The sequence below is a fragment of the Diceros bicornis genome, chromosome 5 (genome assembly GCF_020826845.1).
Source record: "Diceros bicornis minor isolate mBicDic1 chromosome 5, mDicBic1.mat.cur, whole genome shotgun sequence".
Taxonomy (NCBI): Eukaryota; Metazoa; Chordata; class Mammalia; order Perissodactyla; family Rhinocerotidae; genus Diceros; species Diceros bicornis.
In genome coordinates, this window is record NC_080744.1 from 14,640,054 (window position 1) to 14,660,470 (window position 20,417).

Here is a 20,417-nt window from a genome sequence, read left to right on the forward strand (position 1 = left end):
TAAAACTGGACCATGAGGAGAACCAGCCTTAGAATAAGGTTGTCACTGAAGATGGCAGAGTGGAGAGTTGGAAGGCATCTAGGTCCTTGGTGACACCATTAAGCTACTGATTATACTATGCCCAGAGACTCATTATTTCTTCTTTTTTTTTTTGTAAGGAAGATCAGCCCTGAGCTAACATCCATGCTAATCCTCCTCTTTTTGCTGAGGAAGACCGGCTCTGAGCTAACATCTATTGCCAATCCTCCTCCTTTTTTTTCCCCCAAAGCCCCAGTAGATAGTTGTATGTCATAGTTGCACATCCTTCTAGTTGCTGTATGTGGGACGCCACCTCAGCATGGCCGGAGAAGCGGTGAGTCGGTGCGCGCGCCCGGGGTTCCAAACCCGGGCCGCCAGTAGCGGAGCTTGCACACTTAACCCCTAAGCCACGGGGCCCGCCCCTCATTATTTCTTGATTTTTTCTTGTGAGTTAATAAATTTCCTTACTGCTCAAGTTTATTTGAATTGATATTTTCTGTTACTTGCAGCTAAAGGCATCCTCATTGATATAGTACACACTTGAAAAAAATGGAGCTCTGCAATCTTCCTGTAGAGAGCTTTGTTGTAGCATAACTCCCTAGGAGGAGGGAAGAATTAGGCCCCAAAGGTTGTCCAAAACAAAAAAGGATCTCCTAGAATTTGAGGAAGTGAGGAATTGGTACATTTTGGTGAAAACTTCTTTGATCAGAACATGATAAAAGGAATTAAATGGTTTCTTCTCCATCTAATCAAATAATTACTGTTTCCTATTTTTAAAGTTTTTCTTCTAGAAAAAAACTTGATTTTTGTTTGACAAACATGTTCAAACAAATACAATTTTTCATTTCCAAAATTTAAAAGTAACTCATTCGTTATTCTCTGAAGTTTTACTCCTCTCTAAACTCTTCCATTTGCTCTTGAAGCATACTATTGGGAAACTTTTCACAATTATAGCATTTTACTTTCATGTAGTTAAATCTATGAAGTAATCAGATTGTGATTCAGCATAATTTGTTCATGAAAACTATAGAAGTAGGTAATTTCATAGAAATCTAACAAAACAAGATGAAAAATTGATTATTTGGTTAAAGGTATAGAGAAGTGGTTCGGCTTTAATATCCTCTTGATTTATAAGTAGTAGAAAAATCTGTTATGTGAGCTTACCTTAATATCTTTTCTTTTGATATTCCCTAACATCTGTAACTGGCTTTTTGAGAGTTGTTATTATCAGTTACTGATAATTCCTTTTTATCATTCACGAAATATAACTTGAGACCTTTGTTCAGAAAGGAAGGCTCAGATATTAATGAACAACTTTATTATTCCAAGGTTGGGTTCCCTGCTCATGTGAGTTTTCAGCTATTGATTTTAACTGCAGTAATTACTATACGTCTTTGTTGATAATTTCAGTTGGCTACTCATTTTAAATCCTATCTTTTTTTCCATAACTAGTGATTTTAAAGTTTTGGCATATGAGGATTTCAATGGTTCTGGACTTGGCTTAAACGTTGAAATTTAAAACTCTTGGTTAATGATCAGAGGCATCTGAGGTGGTCCTATGTGGCACTTCTCAACCTTTGTCCCCTAGGACACACCTGACCCTCCTATCAGCCACAGACAAATCCTGCTCATTAACTGTAGCTCCACTCCTCTCTCTCCACCTAGGAAGTGAATCTTTACACGCATTACCTTCAATCTAAAAACAAATCATTAAGAAATATTAGCACTTTTTGTCAGCAACAAATTACTGGAACATTCCTCCTGACACTTCATCACACTACACCCACATCACATGATGGATGCCTCATGACTCCCAGGGAAAAACACTGCTCTCGTAGTTACTACAGTGCGCTGGGAAACAAGAAACAAAGGACAAAAAATAAAGCCATCCCCCTTATACTGAAGAATAACCCTTGTTGGGGCAGTCACTTACCCTCTCTATGCTAAGCTCTCCTTACATGCAAAATGAAAGCTACAAGAAGTTCTCATGAGATTATTAATAAGTTTAACATTATTGTTTTGAAAGCGTCAATTTAACAAGATAGGATGGAGGGCCTGGCAAAAGAGGGAGGGAATCAAACGTGGAGAGCCTGGAATCATAGGCTGAGGAGTTGGACTTTTATGTAATGGAGACTTGTAAAGATTATTGAACAGAGTAGCAAGCATAATCATCAATATCTCTGTCTTAGGAGGAGATCTAGCAGCAGTGTGTAGAGTGGAGGTGAGAGATACGGAAATAAGAAAAGTTAGGAGAGTATTACGAAGGTCCAGACGAGAGATGCTGAGGGTAATTGCTGTGGAATTGGTGGTGGGGGGACCAATTTAAGAGGTAACGCAGATAATCAGTTACAAGGAGCCATCGGATTTGGTTACTAAATGGTGTGAAGAGTGAGGGAGAGGAAGGAAGGATTTGAACAGGACTTTGAGATTTCTGGCCTGAACATCTGAAGATGCTGCTGCCATTAACTGAGTGGAAGCACAAGGATTGCTTGTTTGTGTGTGGGGGGGGGGGGTGTGCGTGTATGTGTAATAGGTGAAGTGGGCAGGGGTTAAGGAAGGATTTTGTCCTGCTGTTTGAAGTGCCTGTGGACACCCGTGCGGTGCTATCCAGCTAGACAGAGTAGGTCTCGGGACGTTTCCTCGTTTAAAGGAAAGGAATACTCTTGTAATGCAAACAGCTCATTTTTATAGTGCTCAACCATCAGCGCCCCAAACCCTGAGGTAGTTATTAACTCGCCAGCAGTAAAAGTTGATTACAGCTCCTGTCTTATGACTGTGTGAAGGCTCTTGTTTCCCACAACTTCCACGGGCAAGGCAAAATGATATTAATTGTGATTAATTATCGTGTGGCACGATACAAAGACTAGATATTTATGTGGCTTCCGGAGGGCGCTTGCTCGGTTTTTCGCTGCATCCCTCAGGGAAAGGAAACTGGACAGCTCCCTGGGTGGCCTTCGGCCCTTCCTGGGTCAGAGCCAGCCAGGCACGACCTGCCCCCAGCCAAGTGGGTCTGGGCCTTCAAGCCCTCTCTGACTTGGGCGCTCCGACCCTGCGCGGACGGCCCTGCTGCCCCGCTTCTTCCCTCGCGGACCCCGGCCCCTGCGCCGGGGCGGGGCGGGGCGGGCTGCCCGAGGCCCCGCCCCCTCGCCCGCGCCGCCGGCTCTCCTCGGCCGCGGTGCGGTGCGCGCCTGCGCCGGCCCTCGCCTCAGAGCGGCCATGATGGTGGGTATTCTGCCCGGCGCCGGGCCCCGGGCGCGCGGTGGGGGCGGCGGGCGCGGGGCGGGCACGGGGGCCGCGCCGGCCTGGCACTAATGTCTGCCTTTGTGTTTCCCCCATTCCATCCTCTTCTCCGGCGCTCCGGGCCCTGCCGACCACGCAGGAAGGCCTGGACGACGGCCCCGACTTCCTCTCGGAAGAGGACCGCGGAGTAAGTTGTGCCTCCTGGTTCGCGAGATCCTCCTTCCCACGCTTTGGCCCGGGGTGTGGTGCGAAGAGGGGTCCTCGGCCGCGCGGCGCCCCTTCGCCGCCGGCCTGCTTTCGGTTTCCCCGCCGCCGCGCCCTGCCCCGCCCTCCTGCAGCTCTTCCTCGCCCGGGGCCGCTCGGTTCTGATTTCCCGGGACCGCGGCCGCTTTCTTGTGCCCCGCCCTAGCTTGGACCCTCGGGGGACCTCCTCGCCCGGCAGGGTCGGGGTGCAGGTGTCGAAGAGGAGGTGGAGGCCGGAGCTGGACCCCCGGCCCCGCCACTTCGGTGGCTGTGAAACCCATCCTCAGACCTTCCTGGCGGCACCTTCAATTTTCTCCCCTGTGGACCTCTCGAACCCGCCCCCGCCCGCCCTTCTCTCCTGTAAAACAGTGTACAGGCTTGTTCTAAATTACCCCTTTGCAAGGTATTTTAAAGTCACCGAATCTTAACTCTTCTCCAGTATCCTACCAGATTTTGCAAAGTGCTGGTAGCCCACGGTACCTTCACTTTTCTTAATGTCCCCAAAATACATCTTTTGTAGAGTTCCTTTGGTGTTGTTTTGAGGAGAATTGAATTCCACTTCAGAAAGGGCCTTCAGGGCCCCAGCGCCTCCCTCCCTCTCTCCCCCCCCCAATTGCCTTGGCTGAAGGATGGTAATCTGTACAGTGCCTTGTACAAGTGAGCACTTGAAAAACATTGACATGATGATTGCAGCTCAGCAAGGTTCCACGGTTCCTTCACATTTAACAGCCTGCACTTAGTTGCCCATTTTTTGCCTTTACTTATTCATCTTAGATAATGCGAGAGACACATTTGTTAGTCGATTTTTGGTAGGCGATAAAATATTCTTGTAAGGTATTATTGTTTTTTAAGTATGAGATAGTATTAACTGATGACCTTTATAAAGCTTTCAAATGGTAAGAAGGATGCAGAGTGTTACGTATTTTTATTTTATAAATAATGAATTGATAAATTTCTCAGTTTACACAAAATGATGGTTTAGAATTTCTAGTTAGTGCGAAAGCATCATATAGGATTTCTGATTGTTTCTAAAACTTTTAGTTTCTAATGAATTTTAAAACAAAGTGTGTGTTTTAATGTATCTTCTGGGATAAGACAGTAGAGTTAGATCACCACTTATAAATTATATGTGGGGTTTTAAATAGGGGAAACCAGCAGATTTCTTTAGTGAAATGGGAGGAATTGATTATAGCACAAACTGATTTTTCTAAATACAAAGCATATAGCCTTCTTTATTTAGATAACAACTTTGTGTCTTATTTTTGAGGTCTACCAGGAAAAGCAAACAGGATTTGCTCTTGTAAAATCTGACTAATGTTCAGTAAAAGTATTAATTTTTTGAATATTTATGTTTATGTGAAAAGTAGAGTATTTTCTGGTGAATATTTGTGTTCTTTTATGCCTTTGTTAAGATTTGCTTATGGAACTGGAACCAATTAAGTAATGTGTCCAAAAACTTTTTTCAGAAAAGTTACAAAATTAAAGGGAGAGGGAGACAAAGAGCATGTCTGACCAGGAGGTTCTTGTAGAATCTTGTAGATGAAAATTTTAATATGAAGATGGAAAAAACATTACCATAAATTAGAAAGCATTTAGAATGTTATGATGAGTATGTATACATGTCCAGTTCTTCCTTGTTTTTGTCCTGTGGGACTGGGTTAATCATAGTGTGTAATAATCATAGCTGGCACTGTGTTAAGCACTTCTTTAAGTGTTTCCTTATATCCTCTCATCATCCTTTTGAAGCTTTTAGTGTCCGCCTTTTACAGATGAGAAATCTGAACCTCAGAGAAACTAAGTAGTGTGAGGTCACACAGCCAGTGAGTGGGAGAGGTGGACTTTAAACCAAGTTTCTGGCATGAGACCAGTGTGAGTATTTCTCCACGTGGCCTTGAAACACTTGCATCAGAATCACCTGGGGTGTTTGAAAATAAAAGTTTCTGGGTTCTCGCCCTAGTAAATTAATCTCATGAGGTGGGGAGAAGGACAGATAACTATTAACGAGCACCCAAGAAGATTCCATTGTGCACTGAAAGTTGATTATGGATGTACAAATTTATCCTGCTTATTTCCTTGTTTTAGGAACAGAAATGTCTGGCCTGTTTAAATTTCCTTGTGTTTGTCCTGATAGAAATAGATTGCCATAATTAGAACTTTTAGGCATTGCACTTTTAGTTTAGATTGTCTTGTTCAGCCTTTTAAGAAGGAGAGTTGATGGAGAAAAAGCCTAAAGTGTATATTTGATATGCATTGCAGATGGGACATCACAGATTCAAAAATAGCAGTGCAAGCATTTCAAACAAAACAGCAAGTAAGCGAAATTAAAGCCAGTATTTTTAAAGAAATTTTTAAGCAGTCTTAAATTTTCATCCTGATATTTGGAACAGAAGAGAATCTTACAGGCTTAAGAAAATATTGTTCTGTGAGAAGCTTAAAAAGCAGACTTTAAGAAAAGCACAATATTGAAAATCATTAGCCACTTTTTGATCTCTTCAGCCACACCTCTCCATAATAGGGTTTTTTTTTTCCCCCAGATGAAAGGCAATAACATATTATTTAGTAAACAAATGAGCTCTTTGAACTGGACATATTGTACTCTGAGATGCTTGTTAAAAGAGCACAGGATGCCAGTGTGATGGCCTAATTCTCTTAGCATTTGATTCAAATTCTAAATAATATGTTTATTATTTTCAAAATTACTTCAGGTGGAGTAACTACACCTCTCCTGGACTCCTAGCCTTGCTCCTTCCTCTGTATTCCTTATCTCATTAATGTCATCATTTTTCAGTCAAGCAGGCAAGAAAGCTGCATCATCATATCCTTCATCCCCATATCAGAATAATCAGGAAGCCGGTAAATTTCACCTCGGAAATGTTGTTCATCGCATCTTTCATTTGCATGGCCCCAGTTAAGGTCCTTGCTATTTCTTACCGAATTGTAGCAGTACCTGTCGTTGGTCTCTGTCTCCCGCCTTGCTGCTTTCCAATCCAGCCTTCACATTACTTCTAGTTAGCTAACTAAAAGGATTAAATCACAGAGCACCACTGGTCAAAAGGACTGAGACCCCATTCTTTTCACAGCAAGGTCCAAACTCCTTAGGCTAGCATTCAACACTGTTCATAAACATTTCAGGCTGGCTTCATTTCTTAATATGCTCCCTGCCACCATCACTCTAGGCTCAATCTAGTCTACTTGTCATTGCCCAAGCACCTCTGGACTTGAATGTCTGCTCTATGCATGCTCTTCAGTCTTGTGGACTGGTGTTTTTTTCTCACTTGAAATTTGACTTATCTTTTAAGACTTGGCCCAGATGTTTACATTTTCTTTTGTACCTGCTCAGTATTTAGCTTGAACACATTCCACATTTAGTGATAGCTATTTCAGATAAAAATGTGACAGATTGTGTTGGCAGAGAATAAGAAGATGAATGTTGGCGGAGGGAGAAGAGAAAGTTCCTGCCCTGAGACCATCTTGTGTAGTGAGGGACTTAGGATAAAGTGCTAGGAGAGTACAAAGGAGAGAGTGGTTCACTTTGGGGGAGGGGGACTAGTGAAGATGTAATGATAGCTACACACTGGTATAGCGTTTACTACGTGCCGGGAACTTTCCATATATTAACTCAAGTCTTAAATCCCTGTGACGTAGGTGCTATTATTCCTCCTTTGGAAAGGAAAACTGAGTCTCAGAGAGATTAAACATCTTGCCCAAGGTCATACAGCCAGTAAGAGCTGGATGCAACTCAGGCAGTCTAGCTGTAGGTCCTGGCCTCTTAACCATTATGCTGTCTCCTAAATGAGCTAAGTCTTAAATGTTGATCAGGAATTTTGTAGGAAAGGAGGCTTCCCTGCAGAGAGGATAGCATGTGTAGGAATTTGCTTCCAGCTGGAGCGCTTGTTTTTACCAGAAGCAGGGATTGCAGAGGTAGATATATGGATAGTACAGATAAGAGTGTAAAGCTCGTGATAAAGACTCTGGGCAGTGGGAAGTCCTGAGGGATTTTACTCCGGGAAAGATGAATGCCTAGAAAATAGCATTGTAGATTACTCTGATGTGGAGAGTGGTTTGAGGCTTCCTTTCAGCAAGCAGAGAAACCAGTTAACAGCTATTGCAACAGTCCAGATGAGAAATGATGAAGGTAGAACTAAGGCAGTGGAAGAGGGGGTGAAGGAGGGGACATAGCAAAGAGATGTTTAGGAGATGGAATTGACAGGGTATAGTGACTGAATAAGTACATGGGCTGGGCAGAAGAGAAGGAGAAAATGAATATAAGATCTATAAGGATGAGGATCGTGTCATTTCACTGCTCTGTCCCCAGCACCTGGGACACTGCAGTCAATTGAAAGCACTCACTTGTTTCATAAGTGAACACATCCAGGTAGATATGTCTAGTTGGTAACTCTAAATTCTGATTGGGAGCATAGAACAAGAGGTCTGAGTTGAAGATAGAAATTTAGGAGTTATTAGTCAAGAATGGCTGAGGTTGCTAAGGCTGTGTAGCACAGAGGAGAAACCAACATTTAAGGGCCAGGGGGAAGAAATGGTCTAATTAATGGAGTTGAGAGGGGTAGGAGGAGAATGAGAGGAGTCCCCAGAAGCTGAGAGAGTTTTAAGGAGGAAGTGGTCAGAATGATTGCCAAGGCAGAGTACCACAGAGAAGTCACACAGACTGAATAGTATTGGATTTGGAAATTAGGGACTCACTATGTGAAGGTTTTGTGAAACCAAGGCTAGCTTGACTAGAGGAGCAGTGTGTGAGCAGGTCCTGGAGCAGACAGGAAGATCAGTTGCTCAGGTGGACAGACAGCTCAGCCCTCCACAGCATACCACTTCTGGAGAGAATGCAGAGAAGGTGGTGAGGCCAAATTCGTTTTTAGAAAGGTTTATTGATGAGTCAGGGAAAAACAGTTGCTAGTGTTTATTTCTCTGGGATGTGGGAAGCAAGGTCACTTGTTGAGCGTAGGGGGTAGAAATGTGGTAGAGGGTTGAGGTAGTACAAGTTTGGAGTAGCTGAAGGGGAGCTGAGCAGATCTGCTTAGTACTGTTGAGTGGTTGTAAGTGCCTAATTTAGAGACCATTAATTTGTAGTGGACCAAGGTAAAGAGTTGTGACTTCTCTAGCCACACTCAACAGCTCAAAAAGCAAAGAAAGTTGATGGTTGAATTGATCCTGAGTGTGGGCATTTGTGAGCCAGGTATGGCAAAAGAGCAATGAGAGTTGACAGGACCAGTGAGAAAGGTATTGGAGTGACATTTCATGGAGTGGATTGCAAAAGGAGTGAAGCAGAGAGGGGCTGACCACCTGGAGATATGTGGAAAGGTCTCAGGACTGGAGGTATTGATAAGGTCAAATTGTGCACATAATAAAAGTGGTGGGGAGAAGAGAATGGGAAACACTTAAGTTTATGTTTTATTTCATAAAGTTGATTGTCTTCCTCACAACAAACAGATTTCTTGAAGCAAGGCTTTTTGTTTACCTTATATCCTCCTCAATACCTAGGACAGTTGTTTGCATGTAAGTGCTAAAAAAAGGTTTATTAAATAAATACATATTGGTATCCTGTCTAAAGAGTGAAGTGTTATATTTGTCCTACCAGTAATATTAACTTTGACTTCGAGGGAATGCGTAGGTAAACCCCATTGGTACTATCCTACTAATGTTCTGTTGTTTCTGGTATGATACGTGAGAGGAAATCTAGTTGGAAATGCCAGTGGTGACTTTTCTCTAGCCATACTCAGCAACTCACACTATAAAGGCAAAGAAAATTGATGGTTGAATTGATCCTAAAGGTGGGAATTTGCAAGCCAGGTATGGCAAAAGAGCATTGGGAGTTGATGGGGCCAGCAGAAAAGGTGTTGGAGTGACATATCATGTGACCCTAGTAATGTTTTGTTGTTTCTGGTATGGTATATGAGAGGAAATCTGGTTCCGAAGCCAGTTTCCAGAAAATGTATGTATAATCAACCATTGATCTGACTGCTGGGTATACAGGGCACATAGTAATAATGGAAATGATGTATTACAGGACTTCCAAAATGATAACTGGGCTAGAAGTTAAATAGATGTAAAATTTGGCCTGAATTAGTGAGCTTAGCAGAATTTACTTCTGTCTGTCTCATGAGGTCTTTCAATGATTGTACTGTAATTACCTGAAAACAGTTCTGGTTACCACCTTATTTGCTACTCTTCCCTCCTTTCCATTCAACAAGTTTTTTGTTTTTTTTTTTAAGATTTTTTTATTTATTTATTTTTCCCCCAAAGCCCCAGTAGATAGTTGTATGTCATAGCTGCACATCCTTCTAGTTGCTGTATGTGGGACGCCGCCTCAGCATGGCCAGAGAAGCTGTGCATCAGTGCGCGCCCGGGATCCAAACCCAGGCTGCCAGTAGTGGAGCGCGCGCACTTAACCGCTAAGCCACGGGACCGGCCCCATTCAACAAGTATTTGTTGAGGGCCTCCACTGGGAATATAGCAACGAGCAAAACAAACAAAAATCTGTGTCCTCATAGAACTGACAGGAAATGACGGTGGGATAGGGATTATTTTGGGGTGAAGGGGGGTTGAGCTGCAGTTTTCGATAGGGTGGCCAGGAAGGGCCTTCCTGAGAGGGTGACATTTCAGTAATGACGATGAAGGAAATGAGGGAGTGAGCCATGCACATAGATATCTGGGGGCAGAATGTTCCAGGCAGAGGGAACAGTAAGTGCAAAGACTCCTGAGGTGGCAGCAGCCGGTGTGTTGAAGGAACAGCAAGGAGGCCATATGGCAGGGCTGCGGTGAGCCAGAGGAATAATAGATTAGTCAGAAAGACAATGTCTAATGCAGATTTTATAGGGCCTGGTGGGTCACTGTAAGGACTTTGGCATTTCTCTAAGTGGGAACCCCTTAAGCTTTGAGCAGAGGAATGATTTCTAGTTTAACAGGGTCCTTCCGGGGGCTGTATAAGAAACAGGTGGAAGGGCAGAAGCAAGAGACCACTTGGGAGGCTGTTGCAGTAATCCAAGTTAGTTTCCTTCTTTTCTTCATCCATCCGTCTGTCTCTGTACATTTGCTTTTCTGGCAAAAGATAACTAATTTTTAAGGAATGTTCTAAGGTAGGTACTTTACAGTAAACAAGTCAGTGTAGTAAACTAATAGTGAATGTCAGCAATAGGGCAGTGTCTTTAAATTATTTTTTATAATGATATTGTATTTGTGTTACTTAATCCATTTCTCTGTCCTAGTCTTTCTGTTGACCATGAGACAAATGTTTTATCTAGTCAGTCTCTGACAAAAGAAAGTACAAAGTTTATTGGCCCAGATAAGGATTAAACTAGTGAACGTAGTCTAATTAGAATTTCCTCAGACAAACCGACCTCACTGGTTGCGGAAAGTTAATTAAATGTTGATGAATCACAAGTTGTTTGCTTTGACTCTTTCCCTTAATAAAAACTCTCTAAAATTAGTGACTTCTCTAAACAAAGAAGAAAATCCACCTGGAGAGTCTGTGTATATTTCATCTAATTAACACTAAATTTACAATATGATATTTTATCAAATCTAAGGTGCAATTGATTAGAAAAGATATATTTTATATACCACTAACAAAGAAAAAATATTGCCAATTAAACTGTAATTTGTCCATCAATTGAAAAGCATCCCTATTTCAGATATGTTAAAATGTGAAAAATATGCATCTAGAATTGATGAAAAATGATAGTACCTTAGCTTTCAGTGAAAATTTTGTACTGATGTGGGGGATGACTTTATTTTATTGGATGGATTTTCCATTATACGTCTTAGTTATTAGAAACAGGACTTAAAAAAAAAAAAAGCCTTACTTGTGTGAAGCAAATCTTATTGTCAAATAAAATAATTTTTTATGTCTACTTTTCCCTTAGGCTCAGGAAATGGAAAAAATTATGTGAGGTGTGAAGTGTATATAGGAACTGACTATAGGAAGACGCAGAACCAGAATGAACGCTTTACTTGATATTTTGAACTTAGTATGAAAGATAAGTTAAAGGAGTCAGAATCTCACCATAAGCATTTTGCTGTGACCACATTTGTGGTTCATACACATTTTCCTGAGATCAGTTGTAGAACTCATTTGTTAAAAGAATGAAAAAGACAAATGGTAAATGGAATTAATAGCTATTAAGGCGATATGTAAATGGATAATATGCTTTAGTAAGGCATACAAGAGAATTTACAGAAGAGTTAAAAAGTAAGAAAGTTGAGGCATAAAAGTAAAGGAGGGAACTTCTGGGGGTGATGGAAATGTTCCATGTCTTGATTATGGTCGTGATTACAGGGGTGTAACCTGTATATTTGTTAAATCTCTTCAAACTATATACTTAAAATCTGCATTTCATTGTATGTAAACTATACCTAAAAAAATAGAATCCAAGACTAAAAGTGGTAAATATATAATATAGGAATATTTTTTTTTTTTTTTTTTTGTGAGGAGATCAGCCCTGTGCTAACATCCGCCAATCCTCCTCTTTTTTTGCTGAGGAAGACGGCCCTGGGCTAACATCTGTGCCCATCTTCCTCCACTTTATATGGGACGCCGCCACAGCATGGCTTGCCAAGCAGTGCGTCGGTGCGCGCCTGGGATCCGAACCAGCGAACCCCGGGCCGCCGCAGCGGAGCGCGCGCACTTAACCGCTTGCGCCACCGGGCCGGCCCCTATAGGAATATTTTTATTGATAAAAGTTACAATAAAAAAAAAGCCAAGTGTTGTACTAGCAGAAAAAAGCAAAAAAAGGGAAACAGTGTATTTGGTATACAAGGATAGGGAAATGGAAGAAAGAGAAATATTTTAATAATTTGGAATAATCTTAAATTGGAAGCTATTTATTTATTTTTGAGGTATAGTTGACATGTTAGTTTCAGGTGTACAACGTAATGATTCAACCTTTGTATACATTGTGACATGATCACTGCAATAAGTCTAGTTGACATCCGTCACCATGCATAGTTAGAGAAATAACAGCTGTTTAAATGTAGAAATCCTGAAAGGTGTGTTTCCAAATTGATAGACCAATGGCTAAAAATATAAAATAAGTCTGAAAATAAAAATGTACATGTAGATATGAAATCTGACAAAAATATTTTTTATAATCATTAAAAAAAAACTATTAGTTGAGTTGAAGTTTTGATAGAATGTAAAGGCAAAGACAGCCCTGAAAATCTAAGTTAGTGTTCCCAAATACAGTTTTTAAGGCACTTTGCCTGAAGATTCTGTTTTGCTAGGTCTGTGGTAGAGTCTGGGATTCTGTATTTTTTCACAAGCACCCAGGTTGATTCTTATCAGTTGTGTTTGGGAAATGCTAGACTAGGCAATGAAAACATAAGAAATGGAGAAATGCCAAGGATGTTATTCCAAAAACTGTATGATAAATTTATTAGTTTCCTGTGGCTGCTGTAATAAATTACCACAAACTTGGTGGCTTAGTACCACAGAAATTTATTCTCTCATAGTTCTGCAGGCCAAAAGTCTGAAATCAGTATCACTGAGCTGAAATCAAGGTGTTGGCAGGGCCACGCTCCCTGAGGCTCTCAGGAAGAATTAGTTACCTGTCTCTTCCAGCTTCTGGGAGCTGCCTGCAATCTTTTGCTTGTGGCTCCATCACTGTAATCTCTGTCTCCACAGGCATGTTGCCTTCTCTTTTGTCTGTGCCAGATCTCCCTCTGCTTCCCTTTTGTAAGGATACACGTAATTCTATTTAGGGCCCACCTGGATAATACAGGCTAATCCCCATCTCAAGATCCTTAATTTAGTCAGACCTGCAAAGCCCTTTTTTGCCAGATAAGGTAAGATGCTCAGGTTCCAGGGATTTGGATGTGGATATCTTTTGGGGAGCCATTGTTTAGCCTACCACAATAAACATCTTAAAAGTGGCCAGAATGTGAGTAAAGAGAGAAAAGGAAACAGATTTCTTTCTTTCCTTTTTTTTTTTTTTTTGGTGAGGAAGATTGGCCCTGAGCTAACATCCATTGCCAGTCTTCCTCTTTTTGCTTGAGGAAGATTGTCCCTGAGCTAACATCTGTGCAAATCTTCCTCTACTTTGTATACGGGATGCCGCCACAGCGTGCCTTGCTGAGCGGTATGTAGGTCCATGCCTGGGATCCGAACCTGCAAACCCCAGGCCGCCAAAGCAGAGCACTCGAACTTAACCACTACGTCACTGGGCTGGCCCCAGGAAACAGACTTCTTAAACTAGAATTAAAGTAAGCGTTGGAGAAGAGGTGGTAAGGACAGCAGTAAGACCTGATTAAGACTAAATAGAAATGAAAAAACCAAAGAACAGAGTTCTCCAATATTGTTTCCAATATTGCAGAGGCAACAAGGTAGTTGGAAAATGGAAAAGAAAACTTCGTTGTACCTCAAGGCAACTTTTAATTTCATTTCTTTTATTAGACAATGGGCTACCTATAATGTTGAGTACAATAACAATTTTTAAACCTTATTTTTAAATGTTTTCATGTAAGTTTATAGTATAAACTTTTAAAAATATGGTTACTGATTGACATTTAGCTTAATACAAATTTATTAAAGTTATCAATAAAATTTTTATTAAAAGCCATCATAGATGGTATCACACCATTTAAACCATGATTAATTTCTTCTGTGAATCTTAAATTGGATTTTATATAACAGTATTTATTTTTTTATATGTTTATTCAATCTAGAACCAGTAGTGCAAAATGAAATAGTATATTACTACTTTTTTTTTTTTTTTTTTTGGGTGAGGAAGATGAGCCCTGAGCTAACATCCATGCCAGTCCTCTTTTTTTGCTGAGGAAGACTGGCCCTGAGCTAACATCCGTGCCAGTCTTCCTCTACTTTGTATAGGACGCCGCCACAGCATGGCCCGACAAGCGGTGTGTCGGTGTGCACCCAGGATCCAAACCCGGGCCGCCAGCAGCAGAGCGTGCGCACTCGACTGCCACACCATGGGCCAGCCCCATATTGCTTTTTTTATTACTAATAAAGTTAAACAACCCTATTTAATGAAAAACTTCACAAAATTCATCTTTTAATAAATCACAGGATTTCTGTAAAGAAGGCTTACTTTTTTGCTATTTGTAAAAGTAATACGTACCTGTTGTGGAAGTTTGAGAGAATAAAGGAATATATAAAGAAGAAAATGCATTATTCACATTTTGTTGTACTTCCTATAAGCCTTTTATGTATGCATTTGAAAAAATATAATTGAGATCATAGAGTATATACAATTTGCTTCCAGTATTTTTTCCATTTACGTTGTAATTGAAATTTGAGATGCTACCTAGGTGAGATTCCCAAAGTAAGTCCTGGGTTTTACAACTAGAGTATTTGAAGCAGGCTAGTTAATTAGACTTAAAATGTTTCATATCTTTGCAGCTGGCTAAGACTTTATTATATCTTTTAGTGTATTTGATTCTTTTATATGTCTCCAAATTACCCAAACTTATTAGAATGTTTGTTTGTTTAAAGGGGAAGAAAAATGGATGAAATTTAAGAATGGTAAGAATTATAAGTGGAAAAGTCTTCTCATAGGCAAGTAAATGGAAGCACTAAATAGGGAACATATTCAGTTCTTTGAGTGTATTAAAGCTTATAGAGTAAAATGTGAAATTTAATTGCTATCACAGGAGTTATTGAGTATTTACTGTATGTTAGCATTTTTCTTAGCACTTTACATGTATGTGACATATTTGAGTATATTTAGTAGTTTCATTGTATGTTCCTGAATTAAAATAAGCAATAGAGTTAAAATTATTGGCCAGTATTCTTTTTATTATTTTTCTTGTTCTTAAAGGTAGATAGATTCCTTAATTTTAGAACCCTTGAACTTTAATGGACCATCTTCTTGGAAAATAGTTTACTTTTTGGGTGAAACTATAATGAATCATGGTTAGCACGTTGACTCATTCGAAGCAAAGTATAGTTGAATGGTGTAGAATGAAAATTGGTTAAGATAACATACCCAAAGCACCTGCCCCAAAATATGTATATGTAGATTAAACGAACTTCAGTACTTTTTTAGATTTAAGATTCTTTTGTTATTTTAGTTTAGTTTTGTTTTTGCATTGCGTTATTGTCTTGGAGAAGAATGAAATTATGTAAAAGCTCAGAATTTTCATTAAGGTATTATTTTCTTTTTCTAGCTTAAAGCAATAAATGTAGATCTTCAAAGTGATGCTGCTCTGCAGGTGGACATTTCTGATGCTCTTAGTGAGAGAGATAAAGTAAAATTCACTGTTCACACAAAGGTAAATGTGATTTTGTGTTTGTATTATTTTAGCTATTTATTGTAATAATGTTACATTTGTAATAATGTATTGACTGGAACTTTGGTTTTGAACATAATTAGAAACTATTATAGTTTATAATTCATTGCTACTATTTAAAAAAACTTTTTAAAAAAGTTTCTTCTGGTACTTTTTAAAGATTAACATTTAAGAATTAATCATAGAATCTAGGCATAATGCAAATATAATTTTCTGTAGACTTTTAGTAATCTTTTACCATTCTTGTTACTTTCAATTTTGTGTTCCTTCAGTTAATCAAATTACTGTCTTACAAATAATTTTCTCTTTAGATTTCCGTTCTCAGGCACATTTTCAAATTGCGGATCTATTTTCCTTTGTTTAAATAGTTGAGTTTGATATATGTATATTAATAGGATAACTTTTAAATAATGATAGCGGTGCAATATAATAAGAGGCTGTCAACCTGTTTCTCAGAGATCACAAGGTAATTTTGTCTGAGTGTCTCAGGGTTTTCATAATAGAGTTTAAGAGTACTGATGATCTTTCATATGAGACTAATTTAAAAAAATAAAATATAAAATGTTTATTAAAAGCTTTTTAGTGTGATTTTGATTTTTATTCGAGAGAATCTCTATCTTTGCAGAGTTCATTGCCAAATTTTAAACAAAATGAGTTTTCTGTTGTTCGACAACATGAGGAATTTATCTGGCTTCACGATTCCTTCGTTGAAAATGAAGACTATGCAGGTTACATTGTAAGTGTTGAGGTTCCATTTTAATCCCATTTTTAGGAGCTTTTTAGATACTTTATTATGTGTTGAAATCTTGTTAAGCATTTTTAGTGAACTGATGTAATTTTTTAAAATTGCCAGTTATAAAACATAATTGGCTAAAACCTTTCATCCTGAGTTGTCTTGTTTGGGAGCGTGGGAATATAGGTATGTTCTGCTCCCTCATTTAAACTTAAATTCTTACTATTTATTAGAATTGAAAAAGGCTTGTCCTATGGGTTAATTAAGGGATGTTACAAACCATCCTGGTTCTGACCCCTTAGGTAGACAGATCTTTAGAGTTGGAGGGCTCCTTAAGAGGTTATCTAATCTAAATGTGCACCAGATGTTGCGCCTCACCTGTTGACCACATTCAGATTTCTGAAACTTAGTTTCATTTGATTTCCTTGAAATCATCTTGACCTGATTCCATCTTCATACTTGTGGTCACTCCTTCTCAGTCATTTGCTTCTTTTTCTTTTTTCTTTTTGATGAGGAGGATTAGTCCTGAGCTAACATCTCATTGCCAATCCTCCTCTTTCTGCTAAGGAAGATTGGCCCTAGGCTAACATCTGTCCCCATCTTCCTCTATTTTTATATGTGGGATGCCGGCCACAGCATGGCTTGATAAGCAGTGCGTAGGTCCGTGCCCGGGATCCGAACCTGCAAACCCTGGGCTGCCAAAGTGGAGTGTGCGAACTTAATCACCACGCCACCGGGCTGGCCCCGTGCTGCTTTTTCTTTCTACAGCTCAGTTTGGTGGACAGCTGGCAGTGCATTCTTTTTTTTTTTGCCACTATTACTGGTTTATATAAAGGATACAACTCAGGAGCAGCCAAATGGAAGAGATGCATAGACAAGGTATGGGGAGGGCGGTTGGCGCAGAGCTTTCATGCCCTCTCCAGGCGCACCGCCTTCCTCCTCCTGGCATGTCAATGTGTTCACCAACCTGGAAGCTCCTTCTCTTCTCATCCTATTTTCACCTTTTTTTCTTCATCTTCTTGTCTGATGGCATTTTCTTACTACTTTCTCCTTCCATAGGCTAAACACTCCTCAAAGACCATGACTCTCTTATCTATCTTTATATGCCCATTGCTCTGCCTCATGCCTGCACATAGTAGACTCTGTGTGCGGGCGTCAGCGAATGTTCTGAACTATACGTGATGCTTTGTTCCCTATTGCCTTCCTTGGTGTAACCCTTTTCTTGTAGTCCTTCTCATTTAACTTTTCCCCCCTACTTAGCTTTTTTCCCTCTTGTCTTACTTGCTCTCTTTACTTTCCATCATTTCCCCTTAACAGTTCTTACTTGTAGCCCCTTCCTCCTAAGATAAATTTTTTTCTTATGTCCTTCCCTAGAGTGACATGTCTCTGCTAGATCTTATATTTTTATTTAAGATAAGTGCTTACTTACTCCTTTACTGTGGGTGAATAGAATGAGGTTAGTCATTAATCTGTATGGTATTGTCTTGTTTTTAAGTCAGTGCTTTCTACTTCTGGTACTCTCCTCCAATCGAGAAACCCTTTTTAACATCCCTTGCTGGATCTTATTATTAGCATCCATTAATTTTAAAAAACACAATAGCGTAAAGCTCCTACGAATTCATTAATATAAAAAAATATGTATTTAATCATGCTATCTGCATACTTTTGAAAAATGGTATGCTTATTTGCTATACATACTCATTTAATATATGGTCAGAACTTAATGTGCATGTACATTTGAGGACTCTAGGTTGCCACATAGGAATCTGCAGATTTATGTTTGGGAACTACTGTCCTAATACCAGGAAATATTGCTCAGCTGTATTTCTTCTTTAATGTAAAGCACCTGAAGGATCTTAATTTCTAGACCTAATCAAATTCTGTAATGTGACTTGGGATATTCCTGGTGCCTGGTTCATTCAGGATATGTTTAGCTCTCACAGAGACAGTCTTTTATGGTGGCAGTAGTACAACTGCGGCAAACAATTAAATAGTCTTTAAAATTAGTGATTTGGTTCTGTTATAGATCCCACCAGCACCACCAAGACCTGATTTTGATGCTTCAAGGGAAAAACTACAGAAGCTTGGAGAAGGAGAAGGGTCCATGACGAAGGAAGAATTCACAAAAATGAAACAGGAACTGGAAGCGTATGTGACTTTTTTTGTTGTTGTTGTTAATTGTGCTTGTTTTAATGCCTTTTTTTGTGCTCTCTGATATCCCATCCTTTTAATCATTTCACCATAGTGACCCTTTCTGAAAGATGCAGGTTTAAGCCACACAACCAGTGTTAATGATCATGATCAGAGCCTACAGGAAAATTATGGAATAATTGCATTGTAAAATTCTTTAAATTAATGTTTTAAATAGACTGAAAATTGAAAATGAAGGATCCAGAAGTTTATAAAAAATAGTGGAAAGGGAAATGTCTTTTTAAAGCAGAATGTAAATTGTTTTTTTTTCATTTACTTACAAGGCCTTAGTCATTACCAACCTAGTTCTCTTCTTTCAACACGTGCATACTACCAAAACTTCTGTTTCTCTTAGAAATATGCGCTGAGCAACTCTTTGCATACATTCTGTTTTCCTTAAAGAAAAATGTATGTGGGGTGTGTGTGTGTGTAATTTCCCCCTCCTCTTTTCTCTGCCTATTGCTTCTGGCTGAAGGGAAAAGAGTAGGAGCAAAGTAAAGTGAGAATAGTTTTAAAATATTTTTCATTAAATGATTATTAGTTTCATATATACTAGAAATGTATTAAATCCTTGAAAAAAATTGAGATGATTTCTATTTCATTTTTATTGTAATTGCTGAACATGCAGAATTTTTCCCCTTTTATTAAACGTGTGAAGTAATTTTGGATTTGCCATGTATTGTTTCTCTGTATTTTGAGAATTGTACAAGGAAAGAATTTTCCTTGCATTATCATCACCTCCATCACTCTTTCTGGTCATTTCTCCCCTTCATGCATTTCCTTTTCTCCTCTTCCACTTAGTTCAGTTTTCAAGCATATATTCACACTGCTACTAGACTCTTCTTGAGAATGCTAAACTCTCTTGACAAGATAAATTAGCAAAGTAGGTCTTCTTTGTCAAAGTATAAGGTGACAGATATTTTAAGAATTCTGTCAGTGCTGGGTGCGAGCAGTAGTCTGATAGCAGACAGATGTATACTTACAGTTTATAAGACTGAAAACTGGAAATTAGCAGAGCAGATGAATATTGAAGAATCTGTGGTTTTCCAGTGGCCCTGATCATGACTCTTTTGTGGTCTGGTTAGGGGTTGGATAACAGAGAACCTTGGGTTTATTCTACTGCTACCTCCATCCTCTGCATCCTTCTTTTTTGTCTTCACTGAATGACTACCCTCACAGAGATCAAACTTCTCCCAACATTGGTCCTGCTGGTTTTCTGGTATGTAAAACTTATCCTCCTTGCACGTAGTTGAAGCAAGAATGTTGGGCCTTTTCCTTGAGTGTTTTTTTTTCCAAACTGACATTTGTTACTATATGATCGCTATGATTCACTGATGATATTAAAATATTTTAAACACAGTTCTTCAGTGTAATGGCAAAACTCAGTCTCTCCATGGTGTGTTTATTTCTTGTGTGTTTGGGTCATTAGATGAAAATATGCTTACTGAGGTTTGGGTTTTGGTATTTTTTGTGCTAAGGTGTTTAAAAGCAATGCTTATCTAGAGATTGAATCATTAAGATTGTGTCAAATAATTTGTAGTATACTTTCTCTGGAGTTGAAAACACACACCCCTATAGTTACTTTAACATCAATTTGCATCAGAAGAAAGGTTCATAAAACCTAAAAATATTAACATTTAAGTATAAATACTATTAACTAGCATGAGGTCTTTTCAGAGCTGGGTTTTATATACTTTGTTAACCAGTTCAACTAAAACCTTTCTTTGTGGATTAT

At 39.4% G+C, this 20,417-nt stretch overlaps 1 protein-coding gene across 5 annotated transcripts in view; it reads left to right on the plus strand.

Moving 5' to 3' along the window:
* Positions 1-3,219: 3,219 nt before the first annotated feature.
* SNX6 (sorting nexin 6) overlaps positions 3,220-20,417 on the plus strand; it is a 51,012-nt gene continuing 33,814 nt past the window's right edge. For 2 of the 5 annotated variants that reach the window (XM_058540739.1, XM_058540737.1), the window contains exons 1-5: positions 3,220-3,240; positions 3,398-3,445; positions 15,637-15,741; positions 16,385-16,495; positions 18,519-18,640. In XM_058540739.1, the coding sequence (XP_058396722.1) occupies positions 3,235-3,240; positions 3,398-3,445; positions 15,637-15,741; positions 16,385-16,495; positions 18,519-18,640 (392 nt within the window). In that variant the 5' untranslated portion in view covers positions 3,220-3,234. Of the gene's footprint in view, positions 3,241-3,358; positions 3,446-14,974; positions 14,993-15,636; positions 15,742-16,384; positions 16,496-18,518; positions 18,641-19,778; positions 19,902-20,417 lie in introns of those variants that run through there. The other 3 variants (XM_058540741.1, XM_058540738.1, XM_058540740.1) reach the window with 3 other exon arrangements.